This window comes from Rousettus aegyptiacus, unplaced genomic scaffold (genome assembly GCF_014176215.1).
Source record: "Rousettus aegyptiacus isolate mRouAeg1 unplaced genomic scaffold, mRouAeg1.p scaffold_m13_p_12, whole genome shotgun sequence".
NCBI lineage: Eukaryota > Metazoa > Chordata > Mammalia > Chiroptera > Pteropodidae > Rousettus > Rousettus aegyptiacus.
Window position 1 is genome coordinate 21,179,774 of NW_023416287.1, and position 17,642 is coordinate 21,197,415.

Sequence of the window (17,642 nt, forward strand, 5' to 3'; positions counted from 1 at the left end):
AAGATGACTAGCAAGTAGAGGGCCTTTGTGAGGACAGGAAAAATGGCAGCAGAAGCCACCACCAGAAAACATGAGGGGACAGCATGATGGGGGAAAAAGAAGAGAAATTCAGGCTGAGCCTCAGGCCCCATCATCTCTTGGTTGGATTGGGCAAAGGCCTCTGGCCTACATTTTTCGGTCACCTGGATGAGCATGGGGCCCACGTGCAGGGCTGGTGAAAGTATTTACTGATTAATAAATGTTCACTGAAATGAAATCAAAACACTTGCACGACCTCATAGTTTGTAAAGCACTTTCTCAAACATCATTAAGCCACCCATATGCGATGGGACTATCCCTATTTTATTGACGAGTCCCAGAGACATGACTCGCAGCGGCTCACAACCAGAAAGTAATGCACTTGCCATTATGTCACCAATCACTTTCCAAACCCAGTTTCGGTGATGTCCTATCCTCACCACCCTCTCCGCCCCCAATATAGAGTCCCAACTCCCTTCCTCAGTGCTCAAAGCTGTCCCTGACCCCTAAGCACCCTTCCACTGACATTGCCCACTCCATCTCTCCACAGACCCCGAACTTTGGTCCTCCTGGGCTTTGCTAGGTATGAAACATCCACACTTTTTGTTCAGCTGTTATTTTTACACTATTGTCCCCTTAGCCTTGCATATGTGTGGTATTCTTTGACACTACTTCAATACCAACTGGGTTTTCAACAATTTGGTTTAATTCTGATACTACCTGGAGTTAACATGAGATCCCACACATTAAAGGGCTCAGTCCCGCGAAACTGCCCCACTTCAGGTGCCAGCCACAAATGAGGTGCTATCCACACTTTCTGCCTGCCTAACTTAACGAGTTTCAACAGCCCCCCTCAGGTTCAATAATTTGCTAGAAGGGCTAGCAGAACTCAGGAACACACTAATATTTACTGATTATAAAGGCTACAACTCGGAAACAGCCCGTCAGAAGAGATGCATGGAGCAAGGTGTCGGGGAAGGGTGTAGAGCTCCCAAGTCCTCTGGGTGCACCACCCTCCCTTCATCTTGGTGTGTTCATCAACCCAGAAGCTCTGTGTCTCTAAATCGAGTTTTTATAGAGTTCAAGCTCTAGCCTCCCCTACCCCTGAAGAGGCCCATGGGGTGGGACTGAAAGTTCCCACCCTCAAATCATTTGGCCTTTCTGGTGACCTGCCCTACTCTTGAAACTACCTGATACTTGAAGTCATATCAGGTGGGAGTAATCGAAAGGGACTGATTATGAACAACAAAAGACATTCCCATCACTCAGTAAATTTCAAGAATTTTAGGGGAACTGGGGATAAAAACCAAGTATTTACCACATACACCCTTTCTTCAGTATTCCAATTTTCAAAATTTTCAACATTCAGCCATCAACTCCCATAAAATTGCCAGTGACTCTGCCACTTAAAAAAAATTGCTTCTTCAATGCAACTCTGGTGTAGCTTTCTTAGGCAGTGTACTCCATGAGTCAGATCAAAGGGCAAGATGGCCCATGGTAGTGGGACATGGTCAGGGAGCTGTGATGCCAGCTCAGCCTTGGGTGCCCTCACTGCTCCCCTCGGGGCCAGAGAAACAGTCACATCCCAGATGACATGGATTCTTGCCTCCATGATGGGCCCCTCTTCAGGGTGGAGGTGACAGGTACTTGGCACTGCTCTGGGCTCCCACTGCCTGACAGCTGGGAGTATTAAGATGCTGGAAGCACTTGGCAAGAACAGCTCTCGCAGCTCCTTTGTGGATGGAAATTACACATGGGGGCACAGTTACGTTTACACCAGGCTCTGGTTAGGTTCCAAAACTATCAGCTTTCAGAGATGAAGGCATCCCCAGAACAGTGAAAAAGTCAAGATCACCCCATAGTAGTATCCCATACCATCTGTGCTGCTTAACTGTGACCACTGGCCCCAAGGCGGTAGCTGGAGTGTGTAGGGCATACTTAATGCAGGTGAAATAGGACTGCAGGTAGCCATGCAAGTCAGCACCAACCAGGAGTCAACAGACTAGAGCACAGTCCCAGGCCAGGAGTGGAAGGTAGGGAACATCAAGGCCAGATGCCTAAGACCAGAGTCTATTCCTAACAGGTGGTGGACAAGACAGAATGACAAAAGATTAGTAACCACATATGGCTATTTATTTCATACAGGCCTCTGTACAAAATATTTACACAATAGTAAACCACCTGAAGGTAAAAAGATAATGCCTTCTCATTGGTGGGGAGAATCCTCGTGTCAGTAAAGCTATAAATCGAATGACCTCACTCCTTAGACCACAACAGAAGCAAATGCCCTGTTCCCTGGGATCCAGAAAGCGGTGGCCTTGGGACCCTGATCATGTGCACCTTTCCTCTTCCCCATCAATTCCTTCAGTATTTACCGATAGGCTCGAGTGCTGTGGCAGAAGCCCATGCTGCTGTCCATTTGTAAAGATGTCAAGAGGACAAACTTGCTGTGGGAGAAGACTGGGAATACCTGTTACATCATCACCTGTGGATCCTGGAAGAATTTCCTTTGTCTTGATATATCCACCACTTTCTAGATTAATCCATTCACATCACACTCAGCCCAGATGGGACTCCTGCTATAAAGAACGATCCATCCCTCTTTTTTTCTTTTTTTTTTTTTGGTTTTAAAGTGCTGAGTGTAACTTAGTGCTGACGCCACCCCTAATTTTTCTGGGTTTGCCAGGTGCCTGGCATGCTAAAAGTCCTCCACTCTGCACACAGCGGGTATGCAGGGAGGATGCAGAGGTCTGGGTATAGTAGAGTGCTTCTGTCATGTTCACTTTAAGAAAACACCTGTCATGAGAGAACATTACCAGAGAGAGACCAGGAAATTAAAGTATATGGCTGCTTCATATTATACACTCCAATTCTTTAAAGCAGCAAAAGGCACTTTTTTTTTTTCAAGCCAGCCAAAGTTGATCTAAAACAAACCTGGCTTTGCTTATAGGAAAAGCTGTCCCAGGGCTGAATGATCCATCTTATTCTCAAAGGCCCAGAGAGTTCTCAGGCAGCTTGAGACATGGAGCTGGCTGTTCCAGGCTCTAGGCTCACCACACTCTGCAGGCTGTGGTTTGTCTCTTTCTGGGTGCTGACAAGTTTCCAATGACATTTTCAACCAGGAAGAGAGATCAGCAGTTGAAGAGATAAATCAAACCCCCAAAATAAAGCCAAGGTAGTAAGTGGGTACCTATTTGGGAGAAGATGGGTGATCTGAAGAAAAAAAAGGAAGCTGGGCGCAAAGTGGACACTTTGGAAGTGTAGGGACGTTTACAAATAGCAAATCTGGTTAAAAGGAAATATTAAATAATTGAGTAAAGAGGAAACTTCAGGGTCCTGGAAGCTCATCCTTCTGATGAGAACTATTTTTTCCATGCAAGAACTGTTATTTTTAAAGGGTACTTTACATGTTGGGTGTTATGTAATACTAAAAATAGTAATAAAAGATACTTTTATAAGCAACTTTGTGTGGTTGCAAGTGGAAAAAAAAAAGAAGAAGAGGGGCAGGCAAACCAGTCTATGTCTGGGCCCTAAAACTTAACATTCCTTCCCATTTGACTGGAAATTCCCCGGTGATTTTTAGGCTAAAAATTGGTAGGATTTACCTAGTAACCTAGTTCACATCTGTCTCCTTGATTTCTGACCAGCTAATGGAGCTGCTCTTAAGAGGGGCTAATCTTATTCCCAGGCTAGCCTTCCCTGCCCCCTTGCCTTCATTCCAAGGTCCGACTTCTTTAGCAGAAGCTCCTTCCTTCTTTGTCTGGCTGCAGCAGACAGAACAGGAGGAGCTGTGAGGTGGGCATTAAGTGGTCCAGCTTGCTTACTGCTGAGTAGCTAAAAGGATCCCCAGTAACCAGGCCCAGCGGTTCCAAAGGCATCTGGGAGCTAAAACCCCCATTTCCTCCAACACAAGAGGAGGCAGCAGAGAGCCCACCTGGAAGCCCACCCTGCAGAAGAAGTCCCCCTAGTGCCCAGTGTCGGGCAGGCTCTGCTACTGGCCTCTGAAGCAAAGGCAAACTGTGGACGGGCAGGAAAGGGTGGCAGGAATAGAAAACCCTTGACAGAAACCCTTTTAATAAAGGACATTCTACCCCCTCCCCAACCTTCCATGGAAGGGTGAGACTTTAATGTGATGTCAGAAGTGTCTTCTCTGGCATTTAGGGGAACAGCTGCAGTTGAAACTTAGGGGCCCACTCCAGGGCACTTTTTACCATAGCCAGAGCAGCTGCACCAAGTGCCACCGTCAGCCCCATCACTGCCAGTTTCACAAAGCGGTTGGTCCTTGGTTTGGTTAGGACGTCTTTTGTTCGCTCCTCGGACCGCAGAAGTCCCCTAAACCTTTGTCGCAGCACCATGTCAGGCCTCTGCTGGGCTGATGCCAGCTCAAAGTCTTTGAAGGTAGAGGCTGCCGTTCTGCAGAGGAGACAGAAAGAAGGAAATAGTATGAAAGAAAAAGAGGGAAAGAAAACTAGATTAAATAGGCAGAGGGCAGAGCAATCCATTGCTCAAAAACTTCTTGATAAAGATCATGAAGACTAAAGTGGGAATTCTGCTGGCATAGGCTTAGATCTCTGAAAACTCTCCCCAGCCTTGTCACTGCTAGACACAATCTTCCATCACTTCTGTTCACTAACAACCCCCTGCCCCCGCCTTGGTTTCACTCACTTCTCAGCTTGCTGCTGGGCAGCTGCCTCCCGGGCAAGTTCGGATGGGGGAAACTGAACAAAGAGGTCCCCAGCTCTACTGATCAGCGTCTCATAGGGCAGGTCCTGAGGGATCTGGGATAACAGGTGGTGGACCGAGGCCATGTCGCAGTCACAATCCAGGACTTCCTGCTCTCGATACAACACTATCTGTGAGGAGCAAGGCCTTGCATCAGAGACCAAAACATACAAAGGCACTGGCCATGTGCATTTCATTCTCCTTAAACATGAATTTTAAATTGGTAACAGGGCTCATCCCAAATGCTTAGCAATTTCTGGTAGCCACCTAGGAAGTAATAATGTACATATCTGAGTATTTTACCTACTAGGCTGGCCCTTCCTGCTAGAGGCAAACTTCCACCCCATGACATGAAAGTGATCAAGTAAATGAAGGAGATTCTTTTAGGAGGAAGAAAGAGGAATTACTGGAAGATTCCTAGAGCTCTAACACAGAAAAAAAAAAAATGGTCCTAAACAGTAGAAAGAAGAACGATGAGTCCCCACTTCCATTCCCACCACCTATGACTCGGCTCTCTAATAAATGGAGTATCACCCCCATACCACAGCAAGCCAACCCAATTTTCTATCATAATATCATCACCTTCTCTTTTCTTAAACCCAGAGTTGGCAATTTGTACTAGTTCCAGGAGATGCCAGCAGAAACACAATTTGCAATGCAGGTGAGCATTTAAATGTTCAGAAAAAAATCACTCAGTAAACAAATCTGTCTAATCAGCATTTTCCAAACTTATTTTTACACAGAACATTCTTTTCCATGATACCACCATTACTATTGCACAGAATGGTGTCCAGGCACACCAGTTTGGGGAATGCTGTCTTTTGCATCTTTCCAAAATCACCAGGTTTCCCTTTAGGGGAAATGAGCAAATGAGAATGGGTGACAGTGAACCTAGCTGCAGGCTCATGGCCTGTACCTACCACAGCTGCAAAGTAAATGGGCATCAGGGGATGGCAGGCCAAGAAGAAGTCGTATAACCGCACAACGTGCCTGAAGTCAGACAGAACGTGCCCAAACCAGGTGATGAGCCAGCTGAGGGCAAAGATGGTCCCCACCTCGGCTCTAGGAGCAAGGAAATCCAGATGTTAGGTTCCCTGATGAGTCATCCCTTCCTTTTCTCTGGGCCTTCTTTGTCCTCAGTGCCGTGAGAAGGAAGCATTTAGGAAATATGCTTTCTGGAAAATTCAGCCACCTAGGAATTCAGCATTTTCTCCTCACAAAATACAAAGTCCTTAAAATGTACCCACCATCATGTCATTAACACTACAATAGTGTGCTGGTTGCCTTATATAACTGGGTACTCTCCTAATGGCCAAGAAGTGTCTACTATAAGAACAAAAAGTATTTGTTTTCAGAAAGCTGTACCATGATTTTCCTTCTCAGAAATAAATACCCTTTTGGGGGGGCACAGGCACATATTCTCAGGCTTGAAAATATAACTGTATTATTAATTTTTCAGTTATCATGAGATGACTGCAACATCTTAAGACATAAACATTATTTAAAAAAAAAAAAAAAAGTGAGGCATTAGCCAAAGATACATTTCCAAGTAAAAAGAAGAGAAAAAAAGTCATATGACATTTGCAAAGAAAGTTCTCCTTGGTACTTGGTTTTGAATAAAACCACCCATGGATGGCCTTGTCTTTCTCACTTCTGGATCCTTTAGGACTTTCTACTTTTCTTGTGGCAATAACCTCAAAGTCTACTTTAGCTTACTTACCTTGTCCACCTCTCTCCACTAGATGTAAACTCCTCAGAGGTATGGGCTGTGATAGCTCTTGTACCACTTCCCCCTGCCCCCTCCCCCCAACAAAAGCACAGCACTCAAAAAGGGCTCCAAGACTGTGTACAGAACTAAATTATCCAGATCGCTGGTACTAGAAAGGACAACTTGGAAGGACTTAACACTAATTGACTAAGATGATGATAAGCTAAACTTGTGAGGAAGAAACAGAGGCTAGAGAAAAGTGAAGGTGGTATGTGTGTCTGTGTGTATGTGTGTGTACACATAAATGTAGACACATAAATACCTCTGCATGAAGTCATGGAGTTCTGGATTCACCTGGTCAATGATGGGCATCAAATAGTTTAATATATGCTTGGTGTTGTCCATTGTTGGATCCATAAAATCCCTAGAGGGAGACAATTCGATAAGCTTGGTCAGACCAAACATCTAAGATTGGAGGTGGGGGTGGCAACAATGACTAGAAAATGGGCTGAGGAGTTACCCCTGAGGGTGACTTGAGGAGTGATGAACAGACTCTACGACCCTCTTTGCTGGTACCTGAGGTGGTGGGTAGACAACTTTTCTACCAAGGATGTTGCCAGCCTCTCGCCTACCACCAGCAGAAATGTGACCACAATGTCATGGTAGCCCTGGTAATAGTGCAGCTGAGGGTTGCGCTCCAAGATGAGGAGGATGATGTCGATCAGTTCTTCCTGGAGCCCTTCTCTCTGTTCTTCTGGCATGCCTGGGGAAGGGATAGAGGGAGAGGGAGATGCACTTGAACATGGCCAGCAGCCTAGTAACACGAAGGTTTAGAAGATGGTCAGCAATGGATTTTTAGAGAAAGTGTTTAATAAAAGAAAATTTGCATTTTGGTAACACATATTAAGATCTACACACATGTAGGAAATATGTGGCACACAGGAAACAGTCACAGACTACAATCTGACAGTGGGGGAACATGCAGATACCATCTTAACTGAATCACTGCATTGACAACATGTGCCTCCTGATGTGATGCATTGAAAAGAACTCAGCATTGCTTCTGAGGAATTCTGTGGATTTCCTACCAAGAGTGTATAAACAAAATCTAATAATGAGGAAATAGCAGACAAACCCACATTGAGAGAAATTTTCTGAAATAACTGGCCTATCATAAAAGACAAAGGAACTATTTCAGATTAAAGAAAGTTAAAGTGATATGATACCTGAATGGGAAATGCATGAATTTATATTTTCTTTTCCTATTAAAAAAACATTATTGGGATAAACGGTGAATTCTGAATAAAATCTGTAGATCAAATAGTAGTATTTTTCAATGTTGTTACTGATTTGGTAAGTGTACTGTGATTATGTAAGAGCCTTGATTTTAGGAAATACATCATGAAATATTTAGAGGCAAAGGGGCATCATGTCTGTAACTTATTCTTAAAAAGTTCAGAAAAAAATGTTTGTGTGTATAAATGGAGAAGGAGAAAAAGCAAATACAGTAAGATGTTAACATATAAGAAAATCTGGGTAAAAGGTATCTAGGTAACTGTCCTATTTTTGCTATTTTTCTATAGTTATAAAATTATATAAAAATAAAAAAAATTGCATGTTTTCCTCTAAACCAAATTATCACAGGAAGTTTTAACTTCCTTGACCCAAAGATGCAAGTGGAAGCAGGGGTGCCTGTCTTGGGACCTCTTTCTGTGTATGCAGCTGGTTCTGGCCGTGGTCAGTGGGGCCCCTCTGCTCATCTGGCTTTTGGTATAAAAAAGCCAAACCTTGGCCTTATGAACTGCCTTAGAAGAATCACACACAGCATAGATACTGTGAGAGAAAACAGCTATTGTAAGGACCCAAACTAAACTTAGCAAAGGGTTTAAGGTGAGAGCAAAGCTCATCTCTTGCCCATATTTAATCCACATCTTCGAAAAGGGCATACTCTTAAAAGATAAAATTAAAAAGAAAATGAAATAAACAAAGTACTATGGATAGGTAAAATCATGAAAGTAGTGAAAGAAAAAATTAAACCCTATTTGAATTTTCAGTATAAAAGTGGTCAGCTAAGCTTAGAACAATGAATGCAAAAAGAATATGTAGTAAGCACATGGAAAGTTCAACTTACAGAAAGAATGTCAGAGACTAATGTTACATAAATGGAAGAGGAATAAAGAGTTCAGAGGGAAAACAGGTTACCTAGAGGAAAATTGGGAGGCACCTGTCCTGTGTAGTCTCATTCAAAGCGGCAGGATAGGAAAGGAGACTGGACCATGGGCATGTTTTCATCAAAACCAAGTTGGATATACATAAATATCTAATTCTGTTGTATACTGGAAACTAATACAGTGTTGTATGTCAACTATACCTCAATAAAAGAATAACTAAATGAATGAATAAATAAATAAATAAATAAAAATAAAAAAACCCAAGATGACAGGCCACTTGTCTACACAAGAACCTCCGTTGGAAGCAAGAATGCGGGCAGGAAAGAAGGCCCTTTAACAGACAAAATACAAGCCAGAGTATGGGTTTGGAGGAGTGAAGCAATGGGTTTAGAGGCTCTTGTTCCCTTTAGCAATTATCCTCTCTTCATGAACATAAAGGTAGAGATGCCAAAAGAAGAGAAATAGATAACAAACAGGTTTGTAGACCAGTTTTCTTCACTGTGAAAATGGAGACAACGGTCATTCTTCTCATTCTTCCTGGAATTGGGAGGCAATTCAGTCCAAGGAACTCAATATATGTATTGCAAGATATCCCTATTTATAAAAATCTAATCCAATGAAGATATTAATAGTTTTTGTTAGTCCCCAATCTGCTCTTTGAAGCCAGACTGATGGCTCTAGTAATCCCTTTGATGACTCTTCTGTGGCTTCTCTGAAAAGGGGGGACAAAACCTCTCATTTACCACATCCAGGCCATGAGAAATTATTTTTGGTTCAGGCTTTCACAGTGGGTGTCTAAGTGTGACCAAGTAAATGAAAGAATGACTCAGCAGACTGGAAATACAAAGGGTCCCAGAGGAGGCAGGGTCCTACATGTTAGGTCAAACTGTGTGCTAGAATGGAAACTCCCTGGAACTGGCAAATATCAAAATGAGAAAGTAAGTACAACTGGGACAGAAATTCCAGCATAGCAATACTGAGAGAGCTTCTCACCAGGAGGGAACCGCCGTAAGGACCGCCTGACGTCCAGCAGCACTTGCTGGTAATCCTTGCTCATCTGTCGCAGGTTCTCCCCTATTGGAGGAAAAGGAACATATTATTAGAAATATCTGGGAAGCGAGATCAGGAGCACAACATTCTGGTATGACATCAAATGCCTGGAGGGCATACTTTGTCTTTTTTTCTGAAAAGGACATGATTCAAGATACAACATTTAGAGAGGAATCCCTAGTTTAGTTCCAAACATGTTATTTCATGCAAGTCCTGATGACAGTAGGAGGCGGGAACATACTGTCCAGGAGGCAACTGAGTGAGCTGGAAAGAGCAGCAGAGGAGAGGTCAGGAGGCCAGGGGCCTAGTATGGCTGCCACTGGGGAACTGCTCTGAATTTCAAAGTCCACATCTGTAAAATGGTGATATTCCCTTCCATAATGTACCTCTTAGGTTAGAGTAAGGATCAAATAAGATTGTGAATGTGGAAACCACACGCCACTGGGAAAACTCTAACATCTGTAAAGTCTAGGGAGCACTGAGCTGTTCAGAAAGGAATAGTAAGATAAACCCTCTTGTCCTAACCTCTCTTGACCCAGAAATTCTAAAACTAAGACACTGCAAATAGGAGATAGTACTTGTGTTTAGATGATAAGCCCATTAAAATGTGAAAGTTAAGGAGGCAGTTTCTAGCTATTATACATAAAAAGTGTACATTGCCCTCAACCCAAATTGAGTGTTGTATAACAAGTCTACATTTCCTTCACAAGCTGAAATCAAAAGCTATTACTACATGAGCCTGTGCAATACTTCCCCAACCAAGACTTCATCTTATAAAGACATGGGAAATTTGGAATCTGATAGAAGAACATCATCTCAGATACAGAGTATGAACATGGCAATGCCTTTTCCTTCCAACAAAAAGCTGATTGCTCCAAGCCAGCCAGTTTAAAATATAATAACAAGTGGCAACTTAACACCCTTGGCTGCACTATGACACTGTGAACTTTTATTGGCAGAGGCTGTTTTAATCATTTCTAGTACCTAGCACACAAGAGGAGCACAATTATCTGCTGAATGAGTGAAAATCCCAAGCACTTGGACTCTGGCTATACATAGCAGGAAAGGAATAAATGTTTGAGTGAATAAATGACAAAGCGGGTTCACTGTTCTGCAGTACTTTTATTTGAATTCTGCACTATATTCCAAGGAATTCCTCCTACTACAAGGGCCTTGCAAATTAGTTAAGTAACAGCTATTCATAGAATTATAGAATTTTAGAGTTCCAAAAGATCTTAGTGTTTCCTGATTACTATAACCAACCTCTAAGATATTCAAGACTGGATATTTTTAATAAACTCCCTTACCTAGCCAATAAAAGCTACCTACATACATACATACCTAATGAAAGCTCATTCCATTTTTGAATAAAATTCAACCTATCAGTTTGGCCTCATTTTCAGACTGGGCTCATGCATATCCTAAAATGTTTTAAATTTACTCATCTATTCTTGGTTTGACGTAGCATAAAAATCAAAGATCCTGGATTTTTTCCCCTTGTCTCACAGTTCCATCCCCTACCCTTACCTGATACAGGAGATGGGTCATTGGTGTTGACATTGAGGAGCTTGGGCCACACTTTTTGCCTGATCTCATCAGTCAGGAGCCCTCCTTCACTGATAGCCATGCGTCTAAGGGCAGCCACATCAGTGGGATCACTGTTCAGGGCCTGGTCAATCTCTGCCACTTTCTTTTTCCTTTTGGCATTAAAGTCTGCAAAAAAAGTGGTAGACACATATTCGGCATGTGTACATTTTCTGTTCAGGGCTCAATCTTCTTTTCAGTCTGAGTTACAGGTAGGTACATTTAAAACCAACCTACAGATATTTAATTAGCATATAATATGCAAAACACTAAGGAGATATACCATATAAGTAACAAGCAAGGACTTACAATGATAATAAATAGTAAATTCAGGCATATCTAATATATTAACATGTTAACAGGTACTGTTAATATCCACCTAACGGAATGCCTGTTTTTCTTAATGCCAACCTTTAGAGCATTTATATCTCTTAAGACGATGATTATTTCCTGTTGTTTGTAGAGGAAATGTATATGTATGCCACCAAAAGTCAATACTACATTTTTAAACAAAACCACAAGTCTCCAGTTACATGCTAATACAACTGGTAAAACATCAGAATCATATAGGAATATTTTCAAAATCAGAATGTCAAAGGGTATATACACTCTGATCTCCAGTGTGGTGGATGGTATAAGAGTGGCATGGTGCTGCACACAAAGCAACTGTTTCTTAACAACCACATTATCTACTGTGATCAGAAAGTAATGTTTTAAGCATCTTACATCTTTACACGGTAGCTCGTTATTCACACACAAGCATTTACTGCGTTTAAATAACTTTCTAGGAAATTGGTTGAGTTTGTGGTTGATGTTTATCACATCATAATTTTCCTATTTAACATAATGGAGTAATAGGCTCTCAGAGTTTTCATTAAGAATGTCTAATTTTAGAAAATGTAAACACAAGAAAAGTTAAACAAGACACCACAAAAGAGCTGTTACAAAGCAATGCATTATAAATGCCAAATAAAGGTATGTGCAGACACCAAGAGCTCAGAGACTGCTGTGGGTCAGGCTAATCTGAGAAGGCATTACTGAAGAGTGTAGCTTAAAAAAGAAAAAAGAAGATTTTTAAAAGGCTGGAAGGAGGTATAGAGCAGAAGAAAGGCTTAGAGATAGGAAATACAAGTCCTTTTCATTTAACAGTAAACAGATTCATTAAAAAATAGCTATGTAGCATATACCAGGTGTAGGCACTAGAATTATGTAAGGTGGAAGATAATACCAGATGGTAAGTTAGGCTTTAGATAAGACTAATGTCAGAAGTAGGTTAGGCTTTAGAAGGGACTAACATGGGAAGGTAGATAAGGTTTTGGAAGGGACACTAGGCAGCTTTCCTCAGTAATGTTCTATTCTCAGGCAATAGTCTACAAATTGTTTCCATGATGAAGCTGCATATTAGTGACAGAAATGAAAGTTGGAACTAATGGTCCTGGTTACCTACCTATGAGAGCTGTGACATATAAACCAACTAGTTTGGAGTCACATGCAATTGGAGGTGCAGAAAGGACAATAACACAGGTGATTTTTCACTTAGGTAAATTTGTTCTCCTGGCTAGATTGTTTTCTCTGGTAACCTAGTAGGGTGACCATTTCTTTCAGTCTGTCTGGTTCTCACCTATAATACTGGCACAACTGTTCATAGCAAACCCCTCCAGCTATCTGCATTCTCAAAACTTTAACTGGATGCTAAATTAAATGGTAACTCTACCTAGGAATCACAAAAAACCAGTCTCAATTCCCTGTGTCAGTAGAGCACCTAACTAGTCAAATGTTTGTTTACAAGGTGCTTTAAGCTCTTGTCTGTCCCTCCATCCATCCATTAGTCTATCTATTCATTTATTGGTACATAATTTAATGAACATCTACTTGTAGTAAAGCATTATCCTAGGGATAAAAAGATGAATGTGACACACTCCCAGCCCTTGAGGGACACAAATAATTTTTATACATAATGTAACAAAAATCAGAGGACAGAATGACTACTCTTGAGGCAATCAGGAAAGGCTTTGCCAAGAATATATTCTGGTACTTTCTTAAAGAAAACTTTGCACATGGAAGAGTGGTTGAAGGGAGAGTACTCCAGGCAGAGGAAAGAGTGTGCGCAAAGACCCTGTCATGTTAAAGAAGCGTCATGCCCAGAAAACAGAAAATTCTATGAGGCTGATGTGTTAGGTAAAGGGAGAGAACAGAAGCTGGAAGGATGCAGTAAATGTGGCTTCTGGAAGAGTCTGGGCAGGCTTTATCTTGTCGAGGACTCTGGGCTTTATTCTGTACTCAAGGGAGAACAAGGAGGGATTTTACTTTGGGTCAAAAGGCTATCCTTTGGAAGAGAAGGGTGTATGTCTTCAAAGAGGGACTGTAGATACAGGAAACAGAGGAGACTTTTTATATAATAACACAGACTGAGACAAAACATAAGTAGGAATTGAATTAATTTCCAACAAAGAAAAAAAAAAAGTACCAGATAGCCTACATTTTCTTTACTTAGTTTCCTTATACTTTCTATACATCATAAATTAAAACACTTAAATGGTAATATAAACATGGCTTGAGGTAAGCTCTGATGTTTAGACATCTTGTTAACCTACTTGCTAAGAGTATAGAAAAATGTCAATTTGTTTAGACACATATCCACCTTGTCGCTCTTTCTAACTAAGCTATTCAGCAATCTGGGGGAAAGGAAAAACTATTGCTTGTATCTTGGAAAAAATAACACTGCAATCAGTTGGATTTCCATTAGGTTTTGGCAAATAATCTGCCAGAATTTTTACTAATTCTGAACCCAAACCATAGCTCTAGTACATAGTTCTCTTAACACTGTTTTAATTCTATTTTTAATCTTGCATTTCAGAATTTACTACCATTTCTAGTTTTGGTGCTCCATGAGAACTCAGGAAATATGTGCAGAATAGAATAATTTAGCTTAGCTATTGCTCCTCTGGAAAAACTGGCACAGAGTAAACGACATTATTTTCCTTTACTACTGTTACGATATGCCTACTGCACAACTCTAAACACAGTCATGTGCCACATAACAAGGATACATTTTGAGAAATGTGTTGTTAGGCTATTCTGCAGTTGTGCCAGCATTATAGAGTGCACTTACACAAACCTACACGGTATAACCTACTACACACCTAGGCTATATACCACCTTTGTATATGTGGTCTGTCATTGACCACATATTGTTACATGGTGCATCACTACAGATTTGTAGGCTCTTTGGAATTTTTCTAAAGCTACTGGTACTTCTCAGAGTAGGATCCTGCTCAGATGTGGATTTTAGCTACTGTCTGTTCAGGCCCCAATATCACCTTCATCAATCCTACATTCCAGTGATAATGTATTAATGGCAGATGAGAAAAGCTCTCATTGTGACATAAAAAGGGAGGAAAAAACAGAAAACTCAAGTTGGCTAGAGATGTATAAATTACAGAGTAATAAGGTCAACTGCTAGACTACACAATGAGGAAGAAAAGTTAGCAGAGTCTCGACTGAACTAATTTACAGATATCCTTTTTATCTCAGAAAGAGGAAAATCACTGAGCTATTCTTGGGATGCTTGGGAAAATATTACAATTAATGCCTACTAGCTATTTAAAGATAAATTTTATATACGGACTTTGGGGTGGGACACACTTCTGAACTTGAAAATGCTCTATTTGGGCTTGGGATAAAAGCCCACGTTTCATCTGGAGAGAGCATACATGTAATCCAAATCCCTGAATCCTTTCATTTCCAATTTATTTTTGCCCCACTTATGAGAGATGTATTATACATTCCAAAATTGATACCTTCCAAATTTCTTTACAGTAAGAGAGAGGTCTTGGCTGTCATAACCATGACAGAATAAAATGACTATCCTGTAGTTGGCTGCAATATAAGTCACTGCTATAAATAAATCCTGATGCCTAAAAAGCAATTCATTCAACAAAGCAAAGTGATGACGTAGGCATGACTTGGGCTGCTCTCCATTAAAATGATCATTTAATTAAGGGGCGCTGAAGCGGTAGTTCTTAATGGTTCACATAAAGATGGCAGAGCCCGTTATTGTCTCAAATACTTCTTAATTTTGGCTACAGAATCCAGGTAAAGATTTCTGCCTAGGAAGAGGTATCTCCAAAATTACCTGACTTGGGGAACTAAATATGAAGGAAAATGATAATGACTAAAGATGAACACCAGCTATGCTTCCTTTAAAAGTTTTTCCATATTGGCAAAATACAGATTAGTGACTTACATCAGGCAAAAGATCTACATACTTAATAATGAGATCTTATATGAGAATATAAAATTCCATACTAATTATTTAGTTTAAGCTTGTATATCAAGAAAGTTTTCCATAGAAGTTAAACAGAAGTTAAACTAAGCAATGCTAGCCTTAATCAAAAAAATGCAAGAGCTAGTCGGGGCTAGGGAGGGAGGTGTATAGATAGACAGGTATCCCTTCAGACAGATGGACACCACCCTATCCCACACCCTGAACTCCTAATATTGACATTGGAAATTAACTTACAATTTTATGCTAGAACTTCATATCTGTACTGGAGAAACATAGTGGGAGAAAAAAACTTACCTTTTCCTAAGTAAGGTTCCTATTAAAAACAAAATAAAACAAAGTGGCCTTTGTTTTTGGAGGTCCTATTTAGTTTCAACAAACAGTGCCAGAATTAGCAGAGACTCATTAACTACCGGAGGCATAAAGACCAGCACGTACTAAGAAAGACTGCTTTACTCCAAAATGGAGAGAAATGTTCTAGAGAGTGAAACAATCTGATCATAAACTCTACAAACGAGAGCTTGTAGGATGAGTAACTTTGCTTATTCACCAATATAAATAAAAGCAATAAAAACAAAAAAAACTGATTTCTAAATTCCTCCCATCCATCCAGAGAAGCAAAACCAAGGAAACTGGAGGATAAAGTCTCCAAGCCTATACATAGTTGTGCTACGACAGGTCACAGGACCCATACCACCTGGGACATTGACTATTATGCCATGAGGACAGATGTCATACAAACACCAGCAAAGGGTTACAAGGACAAAGGGCCCAGAGAAGTAATATGAGGAGTAAGCTCCACTTCCATCCAGGACTAGAATAGGATAAAAAGGGGATAACAGAAAATGAGCCCAGAGAAACAAGATGTGGATACCGGGTGCTTCATCAAAATATGTGGGTTGAATATGTTGTTGGTTTTATTAGGGGCATGGCACCACCCCATAAGAAACGAAAAAGTGGGAAAACTATTTTAGTCTTCTCCAAGGTGGGGAAACGCGGGAGGGGCGGGATTATTTTACTTGGTACAGAGTAGACAATAATTTCAACAGTCACGTCTTAATTATATGTAAAATATATCTGAAAACACAGTGCACAACCAAACCATGATTTCATAGAAATTACTTAGTATGTAACAGTATAAAAAATAAAAATCGCTTTTCACGCAATTAAATAGCATTAAAATAGTTGGGAGAGAATGCAGACAGAAAGCAGATTGGTGGTTGCCAGGAGCTGTGGAGACTGGAGAACGGGGAGTGACAGGCTTTCTTTTTGGAATTATTAGTGTTCTGGAATTAGTGGTGATGGTTGCACAACCTTGTTAAGTATTAAGAACCACTGACCTTACACTTCAAAAGGGTGGATTTTATGGTAATTAAAAGAAATAGGTGGTCATGTACACTCCGTAAATCAAGACGGCGATATATGAATGAAGTTTGGGAAACCTGCCTTACAACTAGTGAGGCGGCACCAGGAGTCTGTGGACGTGGCCGAACTGTTTCAGGTCGGGGCTGAGACTTGACCTCAGTTCTCAGAGAAACCCAATTCTCTTTTTAAAAGACGAGGCCGGACGCTGGGTCCCGGCACTTCCTACTAGGGACGCAGTTCTGTCACTAGGGTTCCTCTGGTCTCAACCTCCGCTGAGCTCGATTCTAGGCTCTCTTTTGCCTCAGCCTTTTCCTCTTCCGCCGTCCAGACCCCGGCCCGCGGCCCTGAGCGCATCCGCGCCATCGCCAAGTGAGCCACTAGTCCGCGCGCGACCCCTCAGGCGCCGCTTGCACCAGGGCCCGCTCCTCCAACGCTGTCCCCTGCCCCTCGGGCCGCCCCTGCCCCTCAGGCCGTCCTCACAGGCCACCCCTTGGCGCACTGGTCGGCTTCCGTACCTGCCTTCTCCTCGCCGCCATCCCAGCGGCTGGAGGTGGGGCCTTCGCCCTGCACACTCTGAGAGGCCATATCTCGGGGGCTCGGGCTCGGGCCCGAGCCCCGGCTGGTGGCGGAGCCGAGAGAAGGCGCGGCTGCAGCCGCGGGACCCAGCGCCCGCTCCACTGGGAAGGTTCAGCTTGGTCGCCCGCGGCGCGCAGGCGCGTAGGCATCCCCGCGCGGGCCC

The 17,642-nt window shown here is 42.0% G+C and overlaps 1 protein-coding gene across 1 annotated transcript; it reads right to left on the reverse strand.

Annotated features, from left to right (window-relative positions):
* Nucleotides 1-2,129: 2,129 nt before the first annotated feature.
* Nucleotides 2,130-17,609, reverse strand: TBC1D20 (TBC1 domain family member 20). Its single transcript, XM_016148881.2, has 8 exons — nucleotides 17,419-17,609; nucleotides 11,197-11,382; nucleotides 9,613-9,693; nucleotides 7,025-7,211; nucleotides 6,771-6,872; nucleotides 5,661-5,802; nucleotides 4,684-4,871; nucleotides 2,130-4,431 (listed from the first exon to the last, which is right to left on the reverse strand). The coding sequence occupies exons 1-8, from the start codon at nucleotides 17,486-17,488 to the stop codon at nucleotides 4,176-4,178; spliced, it is 1,212 nt and encodes a 403-aa protein (XP_016004367.2). The 5' UTR covers nucleotides 17,489-17,609; the 3' UTR covers nucleotides 2,130-4,175.
* Between the last annotated feature and the right edge of the window lie 33 nt (nucleotides 17,610-17,642).